Raw genomic sequence first — 17,890 nt, 5'->3', positions numbered from 1 at the left:
ATGCATTAAATAAAGCTCAAAGCTTTAATAATCCTCAAAGTATTAAGAAAACTTTAATTTAATAATGCTCAAAGCTTTAATAGAGCTAAAGTTTAAAAAAAGCTCAAAGCCTTAATCAAGCTTAAAGCTTTAATAAGGCTCTAGCTTTAATAAATCTCAAAGCTTTACTAAAGCTTAAAATTTGAATAAATCATTTTGATTTTTTTTTTCAATTTGCCTCTATTTGAACCTATTTTAACAACATTTTGTTTAAAACTGTGCTTTAAATTGGATCTGCTGATCTACTCCTCTAAAATCTCCGTGCTTTAGCTACATTTTTTGATGGGTTATTCAAGAAAAAAACCAAACTCCTTATATGGAGGACCATACAAGTACGTGTTAAACAAATTCATTTAACTAATACACATTTGTATGCGATATTTGTTAAACGAATATATTTCAATTGTGTTTCAGAAAAAAAAGAAGTATAAGGAATAAAAGATCTTTTTTGAAATTTGTATACATATGTAGCTCAAAAACCTCTTGGTGTCTGTCTTTCAGTGAGTCCGTCTGTCTGTCTGTATGTCTTTGGCTGTTTGTCATTGTCTACCTTTAAACACTTGCTGAAACTGTGAAGCTTCTTTCTTAAGTGGTTGAGTTTGTGCTTTAGTGAGCTTTAAGTGTAGTAGGAGCTGTAGAAATGTTTATATTTCTCAAATGATTATTTAATTCAATGAATGTAGAGAAAAAAACAGAAAAATATCTAAGATTTTGTATAAACTGATACTTGACCAAAGTATGTATAAAAAATATGAGGGTGATAAAAATGCTCAAAATGAATATTATTTTACCGGAGTTTGTGGGATAAAAGGTCATAGTTTGTTGCTTAATTAAATTGAAGAAGATTGAATTGTTTAGAATATTTGTTTTCAGTTTATGATTATTTATATACATAAATATTCTAATCAATCATAAACCTTAATGACATATTTAAGGTCCTTTTAATAAGATAAGAATCTAAAACAAAAACATGTCATGAATAATATTTAAAAGAAATATTGATTAATAGCTTAACATTAAAAAAAAAACATTCTAAAAATATAAAAAAATATGTAAAAGAACATTTAAAACAGTTATAGGAAGCATTTTAAGAGACACCTAAATCTTGGACATTTGTATCCAAGACTTTTTGACATGCCTTATAATTAAATTTAAAAGTTTTTAGTCGCTATCGCTTTCATTTTTGTATTTCAAAACCCCTCCCCATTATCCATACTTTCAAATTTATTTAAAGTAAAAACTATATAAAATCAAGAAACACTTACCATCCTTTGGTGGACTTGCACAGGGCGGCGCATAACTGCCTAAATGATAACCTGAATAGGTATTTTGATGCATGGGCGGGAATGGATAACCTAAAGCACTGCGTGGACTGGGAAAACCAGAATCTTGACCACCTTGTGGTGCAAAATGTTGATAACTGCTGCGTATGCCGCCGTAACTGCAACATTAAAAAGAAAGAAAGAAAATAGAAAACAAGATTTAATACAAATATTTTAAAACAAAAAATTATTTTAAAATGTTAAACAAATGTGAAATATTTTGAAAAATAAATAAATTATACCGACAAATGTATAGAAAACTGAAAATGAAAAAAAATGTTTGCGTGTTTAAATGTTTTTTTTTATTGCAAAATATATTTGTAGTTATTTATGTATGAACAACAGCAAAATTTAACTAAAACAAAAGAAACAAAAAAATAAAATAAAACTACACAACCCAGTAAATATAAGCATTGGAGGTTAACAAATCAAATCATAGGAAAAATGTTTAATAAAAATTGATTTTTAATAATAACAAATTTCTTTGCAAAACATTACCTAAAGAATACTAATGAGGAGCCGCAAAACAAAATGTACTTTTATGAAAATTTAAAAATTTTGGAAAATTGATTTTTTTAGAAGATTTCAACCCAAATATTATAAAAATACCAAAAAAATCAATTTCTAAAAAAATTTGAAATAGTACCTTATGTTCTGCGGCTCCTCTAATGAAGACAAGCGTCCAGGTCCAGGTTATTGTCTTTAAGTTTAAGGGTAATAAGCACGCCATACATTGCACATTACCCGGTAATCTTAAGCATTTAAGTTCGTTTAATAGAGTATTAAATCAATCTAGCTAAAATATTATGAAACACAGCTTATTTAAATCAATCTGCATTAATTTTAATTAATAATAAGCTTAGTTTACTGTCTAATTGATTACTGTGTAATAAAGATGCCTTATTGGGTTCATTACCTGGTAAGCAGAAGCTTTAAAGTTTATTCAATAGAGTATTAAATTAATCCTGCTAAAATACCTTTATTGATTTTAATTAATAACAGCTTTTGTTTCTCAAGATAAAGGATTATAAAGACACGTTACTGGATGCATTACCCGGTAAGTTATCGACTTAAAATTGCTATTGTTTAATTTCAGCAATATTAAGAATTTTGCTTAAATATTCGGACAAAACCTGGATGGAATATGTCTTTATAAAACTGAATTTATATTTATGGAAACAATTTTAAAGAAACACACCACGGTTTTACTGGTTTTACTGGGCTGATTACTGTAATGTACAAATTTGTTTGTATGGAAAAATATACCAAACAAATATCTGTAAAATCAACACAGTTGTAAGTTAGTCAATTTGAAATTTCAGATCCCCACTTGCTCTTTTTTGAACCTTTGAAAGAACCTGATGTCAATAAGAAACTTTGAAAATATTCAGTTGCGAAATTATCTTGGATTGTTTTACAACTAGTGCCGACCAGAGACCTGCGCCGAACGGCTGTAAGCCGTCTGAGCCAAGCCGCCGATAAATTGTAAAAGCCGCGCCGCCGCCCAATATTGGTTCGGCTTAAGTCGTCTTCAAAATAGCCTCCGTTTTGAAAAAAGTTCAATAGTAATTTCATAAAATTTTCGGAATTTCACTTTTAAAATTTTTAGTTATTTAGAATTTGAGTAGTTATTCTTTAGTCGGCTGACAGCCGGCTTTGAGCCTTCGCCGACCATTTTTGGAGTCAGCCGCCGCCAGCCAATTTTATACTGCTGACCTTTAAAAACATATTAGGGTGCCCCGATAAACTAGATGATAACGTGCTGGACTATCAATCCAAGGGTTGCGGGTTCGATTCCTGCCAGAGACTCTGGGTGTTTCTGCAGACAATCAAAACGCTTCGCAGTTTGTTTTAAAAAAGGTTTTCTAATTTATAAGAAAAAAATATAATTTCTATCGTGAAAAGCCAATTAAGGCTCGTCCGAAGAGTGCTGAAGATGGATGTAGAGGTCCAGAATATAACTTACACTCAGCTTAGTGTATTTAGTAATTACATTTCCAATGTATTCTTGACATAACTACAATAAAACACTGAATTTAAGCCAGAATAAAATTCATTTAATTTATAAAAATCTTGGATTTCATGGAGAAATTCCATTCAGTGTGAAGCCCAGTTTTGTCTAAACAGCTTTTCTAATAAGCAAAATATATTTTATGGGACTACATGAACTACAATTTCAACCAGTTTGGATTACAGAGCTGGTTGAAAACTTTATCGCCTATTTTGTAACTTAAGAAATAACTGGAGTTAGTACCGGAATATATATTTTTGTGACTGCGCGAACTTATTTTTTTTAATAGGGTTTTAATTATTAAAAAAGTTTTGCGAAGAAAATCCTTATAGCTTTAAAATTTTTAATTATAAACTTGAGCAATTAATTTTTATTATAAACAAATTTTTATTTTATTAATTTTATTTCAAAAATGTTGAACTTTGGCATTAATTAATTAAAAGATTTTGTTTGAAATTATTAAAATTTCAAAACAATTTTTGAATGCCGGATTTGTTTTGAATAAAATAAGCTATATTTGAATTAAATTATTTATTAAATAACAAAGTTGTGGCACTTTTTCTAAAAGAAAATACATTCAAATATTATGTAATTTTGATGACTTTTTCAAAAACAATGAAAATCCTAATTAACATTTTATTTAAATTCTATTTGGAATCTGTAATAATAATAAAAAAAAATAAAAATTAAATAAATTTAAAAATTTTTGAACAGCCCCCTATATACAATATTTATAAATATACAATATTTTTTTAAATTTATCATTTCTGTTAAAAAAATTATTTTTTTTCATTCCATTTCCGATTCCCTACTTTGAGAATTTTGCCAATCTTTAACCCATTTAAGTTAATGAATATTGGTTTTATTAGTAATAAATAAAACTTGTAGAATATCGATTCAAATAATGTTAATTTCAAACATAATTATGAACTCATAGGACTTTAAAGTTTAATAAATTATACGAAAAATTTTAAACTCTGCTTTCGAACACCTAACTCAGTTGTCATAAACTTTGTTCACGTGAAAAAATTCTCCATGTTGTGAAATTTTTAGATGCAATTTTGTAAACAATAAACAGCTGTTACGAACAAAATCAACTATTGTGAATGAAAAGTTTAGGGGAATATCACGATAGCAATTTTCCCTTCGAGGGAAATGGATATTTCATGGGAATATAAATTTCACATATTTTTCACGATAGGGGTGATTGTGAAAATAAAAACAACACTCGTATCTGTGATTTGTATACCCTTCACTATGAGTGAAACTCTGCTTTCAAATACCTAACTCCGCCTGTATGTTGAAATCAACTTTCCGTAGCCCCAAAATAACTTACAAACATGATTCATACATCAATATATCCGCTATAGTCAAGGTTCGTTTGCTATTTAAAATCAAGAAAATCAGCCCACAAAAATTTGTTTGTATTTCTCTATGAAAATGACACCAAACGAAAATGTCCAAGTTAAATTGTTTTAAATTGTCAAAAATTTAGTAAACATTAAATGAATTGAAAAAAAGGCTACAATTACATGCCATGGATTAAAAAAGCAAACCCTTTCAAATTTGACAAATAATCAAATTTTTTTAATGTATTAAAACAAGGCGAGGAGGGGAGTTTTGATACAAATTTGGGGGAACCAAATTTGGAATTCATTGTTTTTAGCTTTACGTATTATTTTGTTACATCAATTGTTTAAACAATCTTTAATATACATATTTTGTTTAATAATAGAAAAACCATTTGTTTGTTTTCTCCAAAATTCTCACACTAAATAGAAACAATCATAAAATTTTATATAAATAATTTAATACTTAAATAATTAACATAACAAGTGTTATATAAAATATTTTTTTAACACTAGAAAAAAACACAAAAAAAAACCTCGCATTGATAACAAAATAAGGTATAATATTTATAAATATTTAATAATATCCTGTTTGATTGAAAAACAGTCCTTCTTTTTGTTATAATAAATACAAATAACAAATGGTAGGTGTTAGTTTTATTCTCAAAATGTTATTGGAAAATTTATTTAAAAATTAATAATAATAAAAAAAACTGAATGTTTGTCTTTTTTGTTGCTGTTTATTGACCACAACTGTTATGTTTCTTGTTGGCTGCTGATGTTGTTGTTAGTTAAACACGGAAACGGAAGTGGTTAACCACAAATACATACGCATTCACATTCACATACGTAGGCTCTCCATGTTAGAGCTTAAGTGTGTGTGTTGCCTAAGATTTTATTTGAAATCCATATGTATTTATATATATTTTATGTACCTTTTACTATATATAGCAACCATATGCTTTTTTTTAGTTTTCCAAACACGCCATATTTTTCCAACCGCACATGTTTCGTTCATGTTTGTTTTCAAAAACCGCAAAATGTGCGTTAGTGCGAAAAACTTTATTGAAATAAAAATACATGTTACAGAAAATATGGCGTTTTTTTGTTTGTTTGTAAACAAATTCAAACATTATTAACGAACTACATAGAAATAATTTAGTAATAGTTTAAAAAATAAAGGGAACTTCTAAAAAACTACAACAAATTACAGAAAACTCTTTTCATGTATTCAGGAGTTGTTCGTTTTTGCTTCTTATGCACTGCATTAAAAGCTATGCTTGATATCTAATGATTGAATGACTTCGTAGATGTTATTTTTAACTACAAATTTAATCCTGAATCATATTCCTCTTTAATTGTGAGCTATTTACAAGAGATATTGTAAAAACTGAAGATTGCGGGGCAGAAAATATAAGCAAATTTTAATAAATTCTGTTGCTACTTATGTTCTTGAGTTTAATTTATTGTATATTTTCCAGTCCACACTATGTCCATTGCGCTTAAATTTTGTTTTGAGAGCCAACAAAATTGTAACAAAGTTAGCACGGACAGACAGACGGACAGATATGTTAAAAACGACGAAGTTGAGATATTAGATTTAAATGGTTAACAAAACATTGAACTGAAGTCTTGTCCAGCTTACAGTCCTAATTTCTATCCCGTTTGCCAAAAATAATTAACCATGTCTAGCCTTTTAGTTTTCTATATTACGGATAAATTTTAAAATGCAATGGGCTTAAATTGTAACAAAATTACCACGGACAGACATACGGACGGATAAGTTAAAAACGACTATGTCAAGATATTACGATTCAAATGGTATACTAAACATTAAAATGATGTGTTGCCCAGGATACAGTCCTAATTTCTATCACGTTTGCCAAAAATAAATAAACAAATCTAGCCTTTTTGTTTCCTGCAATACGGATAAATTTTAAAATGCTAAAAGCAGAAGTGGACATACAGACCGACGGACATCGTTCAATCAACTCAGAAAGTGATTCCGAGTCGAAACGCTTACACAAGTTTGAACTGATGTGTCCACAGGGGACACACTTATCGAAAAATAAATTAAGAGGTCTAGATCTAAATAAAAGAGGGAGAAGAACCAAATTCAATTGCTATAGTTTACATGTACAGACAGACTGAAGGACGTCATTCAATAGACTCAGAAAGTGTTACCGAGTCGAAGGATATACAAAAGTTTGAATTGATGTGTCAACAGTGGTAAATTTCTCGCTTATTGAAAAATAAATTAAGAGGTCTAGGTTTAAATAAAAAAGGACGAATACCAAATTCATTGCAATGGTTTACATGGCCAGACAGACTGAAGGACATTATTCAATCGACAAAGAAAGTAATTCTAAATCGAATGTACAGAATATTAAATCGATGTTGGGTCTAGTATATACCCGTAAATATCCCCTAAGAAATATATTAGCAACTTAAGTTTTTTAGATTCAAAACAACCATAAAAGGAATTCATTTGATTTCATTGGTTTCAAAGACATGGACGGACAGACCGAAGGACATGGTTTAATCGACTAAGGAAGTGATTCGGAGACAATTGGTATACAGAAATTTTAATAGATATCTTTTTGAGCGTATAATGTAATTTCTAAAGCTTTTATCTGAAATAAATTAACAGATCAAGGATTTTTGATGCAAGAAGTTTATAGGGGAATGTGAACCAAATGTTTAACTAGACAGACAGACCGAAGGATATCGTTCAATCGATTTAGAAAGTAATTCTAAGTTGAATGCTGTACAGAATATTGAATTGATGTGGTCTCTCGTATAGACCCGTAAACATCCCTTCAAAAATAAATTAACAGTTCAATTTTTTCCATTCATTGATTTCAATGTCATGGACAGACAGAATGATGGACATGGTTTGAACGACTGTGGAAGTGATTCTGAGTAGATTGATATACAAAAAGTTTAACAGATATGACGTTTGGTGTACAATGTAATTTTTAAAGCGTTTAGCCAAAATAAATTAACAGATTAAGGATTTTTGAAGCAAGAAGTCCATAAGGGGAATGTGAACCAAATGTTTACCTGGACAGACAGACGGAAGGACATGGTTTATACGACTGTGGAATGGATTCTAAGTCGATTGGTATACACAAATTTGAATAGGTATGACGCGTCATACCGTCATACCGCGTCATGACGTTTGCCATATAATGTAATTTTTAAAACGTTTAAATTAACTGATGAATGATTTAAAGACCATAACAAAATTGATTTCAAACTTTACATGGACAGACAGAAGGAGGGACAACGTTAAATCAACTTAGGAAATGATTCTGAGTCCATTGCTATACAAGAATTTTAATAGATGTGACGTTTGCCGTATAATATGATTTTTAAGGCGTTTAGTTAATATAAATTAACCAATCATGGATTTTTGAACCAAAAAGTCCATAAGGAGAATGTGTACCAAATGGACAGACAGAAGGAGGGACAACGTTAAATAGACTCTGTAAGTGATTCTGAGTCCATTGCTATACAACAAATTGAATAGATGTCACGTTTGCCGTATAATGTAGTTTTTAAAACGTTTAGCAGAAATAAATTAACATATCAATAATTTTTTAAGCAAGAAGTACATAAGGGGAACGTGCTGCAAAAGTTTACATGGACAGACAGACGGAAGGACATGGTCTGATCGATTAATGAAGTGATTCTGAATCGATTGCTTTACAAAAATTTGAATAGATGTGATGTTTACAGTATAATATGATTTTTAAGGCGTTTAGCAAAAATAAATTAACAAATCAAGGATTTTTTAATCAAAAAGTCCATAAGCGGAATGCGAACCAAATGTTAACATGGACAGACAGACGGAAGGACGGTCTGTAAGAAAAGTCGCAAATGTAATAAGTGGCAAATTTCATTATTTAAAAACATTCATAGATATCTAAACCATGAAGTTATTCCTTAAGCTTGTTTTAGATGAATATTTTGAAAAAAAATTTAATTTAAAAAAAATATATTTTTATTTAGTAACATCTCTTTAAATTACTAAATTTTAATACAAAAAAAAGTAGCAAAACTAACAAACAAAAACTTAATAAACATTTAAGGCATTTTAATTTGTAACTCCAAAGTAAATTAAACAAATTATTTTACTTAAACGGATGAAAACTATTCATTAATTATATTTAAACTAGAAAATTCCTACCCATCTAAAGGAACTTGCTTTACAAAATCTAAACAAACAAAAGAAAAAACTATTCAGAATCCAAAAAAACAGAAAAACTCTACTAAATGATAATCATCAACTTGTCATAATTTAACCATTTTTAGCAAAAAAAAAAAAAGTTTAAACTAAAAAAATTTATAACACTTTTCCTTATTATCCTCCTCTTCAAAGGCCATAAATACACAAAAAAAACCAACAGCTTTAACTGCAGCTACCATGACTTTATTATAGAAATCATTTAAGAAATGAATAGACAATTTTAGACGTCTTCAAATGAAATAGTAAAAGTGTAAAATGTTTCATGTTTCTTTCAATTTTTTTTTTTTAGTTTTTTGTTAGCAACTTTTACTGCAAAAACAGAAAACTGTCAGTCATGTCAGTTGACAGTAAAGACAGACATATAAAAATTATACCAATAAGTCACTATGAAAAATATGGTGACACTCACTACTACACACTCTACAATTACACAAACACACACTCACACTTATACTTATACTGTGGGCACTATTGAATAGACCTTTACAAAAAAAAATTGAGTCAACATTTTACTCTTGACAAAAGTTGTTCACTGAATGTTTGAATAACAAAAAAAAAAACTTGTATATACAAAATAATAAAAATAACTATAATAAATGTGAAATGTTTAAATTGCATGCAGAATTTTTGTTACAATAAAACCAACAACAAAATGCCTCTAAAACTATTTTATAGCTCTTTTTTTTTTGCTGCTACTTTTTATGATTGATGCAGCAAAAATAAATAAAAAACAAAAAAAAAAGTTTAAAAATTCTATATAAAATTATTTTTGTATGTAAAACAAACAGCATGTTTATGACAAATCTAACAGAATATTGTAAAAAATTAACTCTAATAATAATAATAATGATGAATAAAAGCCTTACTCCCTCTCCCTAAATACGCCCTCATTTGTAATACAAAATTTTATGGGAAATTTTTATGATTCTAACGAAATATATGAATCTAAATAAATTCAAGTGTAATTCACCTGAGAACTAAGTTTGGTAGTAGACGGAATTAAGAAGCAATGAATTTCATTGAATATTCAATAACGAATCTACATAATTCTGCATTACTGGGGGTCGATTCTGGTTCTGTGAAACGGTGAAATGAAAAAAACTTTTCATTTTCGTTTTCATAAGAACTTTTCATATTATCATTTCACAATTACACAAATTGCGATTCCCGTTCTTCAATTTGTTTTATTCAACTTTTTCTTTTCATATGAAAACATTTGAATTTATTTATCATTTTTTCACTAAACGAGAATCAGAAACTCTATGAAAATATGAAAAAAACTTTTCATTTCACCGTTTCACAGAACTAGAATCGACCCCCTGATGTGCTCAACAAATTTCAAGGTGATGGCATCAGTTATTAGCCACTTTGTAATTCGATCGTAGTTGTTTTTAAGGACCAATTTTAGTTTCTATTTTAGTTCCTTTCACAGTTTAATTTTGGCTTCAATTGTAGTTCTTCTTAAAGTCAATTTTAGCTTTAATCGCTGTTGGGTTTAACGGTCTAATTTAGCTATAATCGTAGCTCCTTTCAAAGCCCTAATTGAGCACTAATCGTAGTTCTTTTTAAAATCCAAATTTAGCTTTACTCGTAGTTCCTTTCAAAGTCAAATTACTTAAATTGTAGTTCATTTCAAAGTCAAATTTTGTGTTTCAATTGTAGTTCCTTTCAAAGTCGAATTTTAGCTTCAATCGTAGTTCCTTTTAAAATAAATTTTAGGTTTAATCGTAGTTCCTATAAAATTCCAATTTTAGCTTCAATCGTAGTTCATTTCAAAGTCCAATTTTAGCTTCAATTGAAGTTCTTTTTAAAGTCCCATTTTAGCTTCAATCGTAGTTCCTTTCAAAGTCTAATTTTGGCTTTAATCGTAGTTCTTTTCAAAATCTAATTATAGCTTTCAATTATAGCTCTTTCAAATCCCTATAATTGCAGTTCCAGTTAAATTAAAATTTGGGCTTCAATCGAAGTTATTTTTAAAGTCCCATTTTAGCTTCAATTTCAACTTCGATCATAGGTCCATCCATAGTCCCATTTCAACTCCAATCTTAGTTATTTTAAAGTCTATTTTTGGATTCAATCCTAGTTCCTTTCAAATTCCAATTTCAGCTTCAATCGTAGTTCTTTTAAAAGTTCAATTTTGGATTCAATCAGTTCTTTTTAGAGTCAAATTTCAGCTTCAATCGTAGGTCCTTCCATAGATCAATTTAAGCTTCAATCGTAGTTCTTTTAAAAGTCCAATTCTGGATTCAAAAATTTTCAGCTTCAATTGTAGTTCTTTTTAAAGTCCAATTTTGGATTCAATCAATTTCCGCTTCAATTGTAGTTCTGTTGAATGTCCTATTTTGGATTCAATCAATTTTAGCTTCTATCGTTGTTCTTTTTAAACACCAATTTTGGATTCAATCAATTTCAGCTTCAACTTTAATTCTTTTTAGAGTCCAATTTTAGATTCAATCAATTTCCGCTTCAATTGTAGTTCTTTTGAAACTTCAATTTTGGATTTAATCAATTTCAGCTTCTATCGTTGTTCTTTTCTTAAATTCAATCATAGTTCTTTTCAAAGTTCAATTTCAGCTTCAATCGTAGTCATTTTAAAAGTTCAATTTTGGATCAGAGTTGTTTTCAAAGCCCAATTTCAGCTTTAAAGTTTAATTTTATCTTCAATCCTAGATGTTTTAAACAGATTTCGTCGTAGTTCTTTTTACAGTCGAATTTTATCTTCAATCGTAGTTCATGTGCCCTTAAATACCAGTCGATATTTTGTCTTCCAGCTCGGATAAAATATCTGACTATTTGAGTACTGAAAACAATGAATTTCTGTGAGGTCTGAGTATAATCCTGACATCGTATCCGCAATTAAAAACCAAATTTGCAGTTCAGTTTTTAATTTGTAATTTGAAGAAGCAAATTTGATGTTTGAAGAAAGGTAAGGGCAATCGCCTACATTATGATATCTTCCAGCTCTGCTAACTAACTCAAGTAACTATTTGTACAGTGGAAACATTGAATTGATCGTATAATCCTGACGTCTTTTCCGCAATTAAAAGCCAAATGGCCTATTTTTACTGATGTCTGAAGAAGCTAAGAAAGCTGCTTCAAAATTTTACATATACAGACCGAAGGACCACGTTCAATCAACTCAGGTTGTGATTAGGCGTTGAATGGTCTACAAAACTTTGAATTGATTATTTTTACCCCGCTTATCAAAACTAAATTAAGAGGTCTCGGTCTACGTAAAAGGGGATTAAATACAAAATTCTATTGCAATCTGTTTTACATGGACAGACAGACCGAAGGACATCGTAAAATCAACTAAGGAAGTGATTATAAAACGAATGCTTTACACAAGTTTGAATTGATGCGGCCTCTGGCGTATAATGCAGCCAATAACTTATTTTTACACCACCGTTTTCCTAAATAAATCAATTGCTCAAGGTATTTCGATGCAAGAAGTCCTCACATGAACAGATAGACCGACGGACATTGTTCAATCGATTCAGAAAATAATTCTGAATCGAAAAATACACAAACATTAAATTGATGTAAAGACGCACACAAAGTTCTGATTTTGGCAGCTAATGACAAAGTGGCAGACCCTCGTTTTTGATGTGCCAAGAAACGAAGAAGTTTTAAACACTGAATATCCGGACATTGTCTGCTTAAGAAACAGTTTAATCTCTCCTTATGCAACATTTTTAGACTATATTCGTAAATACACTGCGATATGTAAAAAGGTCGAAAAAGGTAAAAAAAAGAAACCCAAATAGCCTAAATTTCGAATGTTTCTGAAACCATTTTTTTCTCATATTCCAAATAGAATAGGGAATAGTAAAAAATAGCAAATTTATTGGTAATATTATAACCCTGGAGCACTTCAATTTACTGATAGCCTATGACATCCTGGTTTATTTTACCCAATAGCTATGCTGCTTTGGAAGCGTACTACAATTTAAACAAGCATTTGAAAAATAGAATTGGTTTGCTTGAAATTAAATCTTTATTAAGAACCATTCAAATTCCAAAAATATTTTTATTTAAATTGTTTTCAGTCACATTCTTGTTTTAGCGGAAGCTTTTAATATATTTCAATAATAAAGTAAAACAAAATATGAAATTCCAACATATTTATGATTCATATAAAAACTTTTTAACAAATATGCCGGTTGCTTTAGTTTATTACACTTTTAGCAAACATTTACACTTGAGTGTCAAATTACGAGCTAAGAATTTTGAATAAAAAATTGTTTATGGTAAATTTTGAGTAAATAAATCATATTATATTTGAAATTTTCATTCTTAGCAGAACGATCTACTACTTTGTTACATAGTTCTTCCGTCTCGATCGGGATTTGCCACTGCTTCTATCCTATTTTAAACCCGATAAAATCTAGAAAGACCGGCATAAGTTTATGGAACATCTAACAAACATGCAAAACTATAACTTGTTTTTCAACGGAAAAATAAAAGAAAAGACGACAAAGCCCAAAGACAAAAATATTTTTTTTTATTTTTCATCATTAGCAATCTCTTTTAAAGCCGCTCACTTCGCATTTAGTGTTTTGTGTTGTATGCAATAATTAATTTTATTTTTTCAATATGACGGAAATGTATGATATGAATTGAGGAAATTTATTTAATTCAGAAACTTTTAAAGTTGCACGAATTTATGAAATATTTAAAATAAAAATAAAATGTAGAAAACAGAAACTAAAAAGAAGGAAGGGAAAAAACTGAATTTTTTTGAAAAACTAACCTTTCGAGGTACATACATATAATATATATAAATATACTTGAAATATTCTATAAGTAGAATACAAATATTTGTTTTATATCCATTACTATTTGCATGATTTGTATGCATGAAATTAGGTGAGCTGGGCCAAAAAAGGTATTTTTATGCCAGATCATTATTCCATCTTATTTTATAGTTATAGACAGGGAAGTTGATATAACGAAGTCCGCCTGTCCGTATGTTGGTTGCAATCCTCTTTCCAAAGCCTTCAAATAAATATCCGCCGAACTCAAATCTTGCTTCAATATAGATACATACATCCATTCACAAATAGCTGAGATATGATCAAAAAATCACGGCTACCTAGATTTTTGGAAATATGTTTGGATATATCTGGGATACTTAGAACCGTAACATGTCAAAAGCGGACACATCCCTGAAAGTTAAAATGTCAACATTTCAATCAATAAATTTTCAGGCCTGTTACACATTTTGTTCTGAATGGTTTCAATTCCGATCAATTTCGTTTTAGGTTCTTCAGATTTCGTGTTGACAGAGTTTTTATTGTATATTAAAACAAAAGTGAAGTTTTTGGTACAGAAACTGTTTAAAAATTTAAAACTGAAAGTGAACTCATTCCGAAAGAAAATACGGAATTAATTCCACTTTCGATCGGAATGGCCTGTTTAAGCTAATTTCGTGATCACTGTTATAATATCCAAAACGGAAAAAATTTCCATTGATTAGTTCAGGGACTCGCCACAGAGGGTCTAAAGATGACATATTAAATCAGACCCAAGACCTTGTGAACCCATGACGGAACTAGTTCAGTTTTAATCATTTTGAACATGCTTTATTCCCAGTTTAAATAGTCTAAATAAATTCAATGAAATCGTGAAATGAAACGTGATTACCAGGAAACCTTTTCACAAAGGTTTTAGGAGAGCTTAAGTTATTATACAAATAAAACTTTAGATCGAATAATAATTACAATTTGTAAAAATATAAAATATTTGACAAAACCTCAACAATAAATTTTATATTTTCTTTTTTATCCTACTACAATTGGTCGGGTTTTTTCCATTTTCAATGTAGTTTTAGGTGTTTAAGTTTCCTTTACTCTAGCGTTATTAAATTTCAGATTTTGCTTAAAAATCGAGTTTATCAACTTATAATAAAGCTTGAAATTAAATAAAAATGCCTGCCCGTATTAGAGCTCTAAACTCTGATCTAAAGTCTGAGAGACTTTTCAATGGAGCTACATTTTTATCTGTAGGCCCAAATTGATAACTCAATTTTGACTTCTTTAATCAATTTTCCAAAAAAAAATTTAGTTTAAAAAAAATTGTTTAGCCTTAACTAAACAAAACTGATTTAAAGTACCAAATATTAGAAAAAAAAATATGCCTGAATCCTGAAAAAACTTTCAATTGAGCTACAGTTTTATCTGAAGGCTCAAATTAACATTTAAATTTGAACTTCCGTTAAAATTTTAAACAATTGTTCTTTTAAATAGAAAAACTGTGACCTTCACTATACAACACAGTTTTTAAATATGGAATATTCCCAAAATAATACTTCTAGGGGTCAGGAGAGGATAATATCCTGTGCTGTGGGTGTGATTTGACGGATATTGTATTACATACTTAATCGGAACATGTCTCCTTTATATTTTAAAATAAAAAAGCGCATTCTTACTGAGACACCCTTTATTAAAGCTCACAAATAGAACAAAAATCTTTATCACACAGAGAAAACAGATTCGTAATAGCAACCGAATATTATTGTTATCAATCGAATGATTCGGTTGCACACATATAATTTATCGGTTCTATCAACAGAAAGTCTGTTGATAAAGAAAATTTTAGGTTGAAACAACCATAATTTTGTTAACATTTCTAAAATTTTGTAGCCACAACTATAAAATTTGGTCACCAAGGCAGAATCATTCGATTGTCAACCAATTCGGTTGCTATCACGAATCTGTTTTCTCTCTTTTTAATATTCTAAAACTAGAACACAAACGAATTTCAAAAACAATAACAAGAAAAGCTTTTTGAAAAGTGCAGCCTTTCTAACCCTTTGCTAAAATTCAGGGTGTAACATGTTGCATATTTTCGGGGTTTTAGGGCAACATTATTTGAAAAGAACTAAATTTTGTTTAAGAAAAGAACATAAAGAAAGGTAAAAGTCTGAATAAAGGCTTCATTTATCTTAGAAAAGAAAACGCCATTAGTTAATAAGATGCATCAGCAAAAGTTTTATTTTTGCAGTAGGTTTTAATTCGATGTTGTTTTAATAAAATCTTAAGAGTTCTTTCTATTGATTTCCATAAAATTTCATAATCAAGTTTGTGATATATCTAAGCATTTCTAAGCAAAACCAATGTAGACAAAAAATTTATGGACCAAAGTCCGAAACAAACTCCAACAAATTTGTATGAATTTTACCAAAAGAATTTAAAATGTTTCTGTTCTATGGTTTTTGTTTGTTCTAACACAGAGAAAACCGATTCGTAGAAGCAACCGATTTTATTGCCAATCGAATGATTCGGTTGCACACATAGACATTTTCGGTTCTATCAACTGAAAATCTCAACTCAAACTTTTATTATTCCTTCTAAAATTTTGTAGCCACAACTGTAAAATTCGTTCACTAAGGCAGAATCATTCGATTGGTTGCTATCAAGAATCTGTTTTCTCTGTATTCATATTCATTAAAGTACCATTTAGCTATGTCTGTATAAAACAAGTTCACCTCCTAAATATCCCTTTTAAAATTTTTAAGATTATAAAAAAATGTTTATCATTGGCCTAAGCATATTGCTATTGAAAATCATCCAAATCGTTTCAAAAGAAAACAATGTTATTCACCAAAATGTGAAACAATCTCGAAAAAAATTGTATGACTTTTTCCAAAACAATTAACAACTTTGTTAAGTCTAAATAAATCTTTAGACAATCTCTAATTTCAAACTTACCCAGCGGCAGCATGCTGTTGCAGCTCAACGAAAGCCGATTTGCCCGGTATATTACCGCCGGTGGGGCCGCTGGCGCCACCTCCCCCCGAACCGGCACCCGGTGTTATGCTGGTGGTGGAACCACCGTCCATATATTTAGGGGTATGTGGGGCATCGGGTGCATCCATGCCGGACTGTGGTGTACTGGGAGGCCCCTCGTAGGGGCTCCCTAAATCAGTGAAATTAAGCGTGTTGGCGCCTATTGAGGCCACTTTATCTAAAATTTTGAAGGCTTTGTTTGACACAACAACACACAAAATCGAAACGCAAACGCAGCGGGTTTTTGAATTTTGCTATACAACTAAAACTTTTGGTTTTAAAACTTTTAATTTTTATTTTTTTTAAAAGAAAATGCACGTGTTTTATTTTTAGCTGTTGTTTGTTTATTGGCAATTAATTTTCTTTTTTATTTTAGTTGTATGTAATTTTAAGCAAAAAAATCAAATAAATTTTTGTATTTTTTTAGTTGTTGTTTAAATAATTAATTTAATTTTTTACACACACTTCTACACTTAAAATAAAATATTTAAGAGAGCCCGCAATAAAAAAGGTAAACAAACTTTTAATTACAGTTTAGAGCAGCTGATATTGTTACAACAAAAACAACAACATTTAGATACACACTCACTCAAAAATAAATGAGTGTAATTAAAATTGATGACACTTATTAAACAAATAAAAACAACTAGAAGCGACGTTTTTAACAACAAAAAAATTTGATGAAATTGCGTGGGCAGTAGAGGTTAGTTTTAGAGTTTTAAAGTTGAATTGAAAGGATTTTGAGATTTTAATTTTATTTATTGCTAATTAATTGATTTGTTTCCTTTAGTTTTTTTTATATTATTTTTTTAATGGTCAATTAATTTAAATTTAATTAATTTTTTATTGCAATACAAAAATCACTTAATTTCTTTTTTATTTAATATGATGCACTTAAGGGTGTTTGATTAAAATTGTATAATCAAAGCTTTTATGATAATTTTCTTCTTATTATTAATTTTTTTTTTATTCTTGTTTTGTGGTAGTAGTTTGCCTTTAAAGAGGGATAATTTAAGTATTTTTTTTATCTGTATTATTATTATTTGCGGTCGCGACGCGTTTTTTTTAATATGATTATAGTATATTTTTTTTTTTTGGAGGAATTTTATTCTTGGTTAATGATTATT

At 29.3% G+C, this 17,890-nt stretch overlaps 1 protein-coding gene across 4 annotated transcripts in view; it reads right to left on the bottom strand.

The window, feature by feature from the left end:
• Positions 1-17,009, bottom strand: part of Dll (Distal-less) — a 95,105-nt gene extending 78,096 nt beyond the window's left edge. For all 4 annotated transcript variants that reach the window (XM_065513649.1, XM_065513648.1, XM_065513651.1 and 1 more), the window contains exons 1-2: positions 16,686-17,009; positions 1,305-1,480 (exon numbers count right to left, since the gene is read on the bottom strand). In XM_065513649.1, coding sequence (XP_065369721.1) covers positions 1,305-1,480; positions 16,686-16,852 — 343 coding nt within the window. In that variant the 5' untranslated portion in view covers positions 16,853-17,009. The remainder of the gene's footprint in view (positions 1-1,304; positions 1,481-16,685) is intronic.
• Positions 17,010-17,890: the final 881 nt, after the last annotated feature.

This window comes from Calliphora vicina, chromosome 5 (assembly GCF_958450345.1).
Source record: "Calliphora vicina chromosome 5, idCalVici1.1, whole genome shotgun sequence".
Taxonomy (NCBI): Eukaryota; Metazoa; Arthropoda; class Insecta; order Diptera; family Calliphoridae; genus Calliphora; species Calliphora vicina.
The sequence above is the reverse complement of the archived record's forward strand: the minus strand, read 5'-3'. Positions and strand labels throughout refer to the sequence as shown.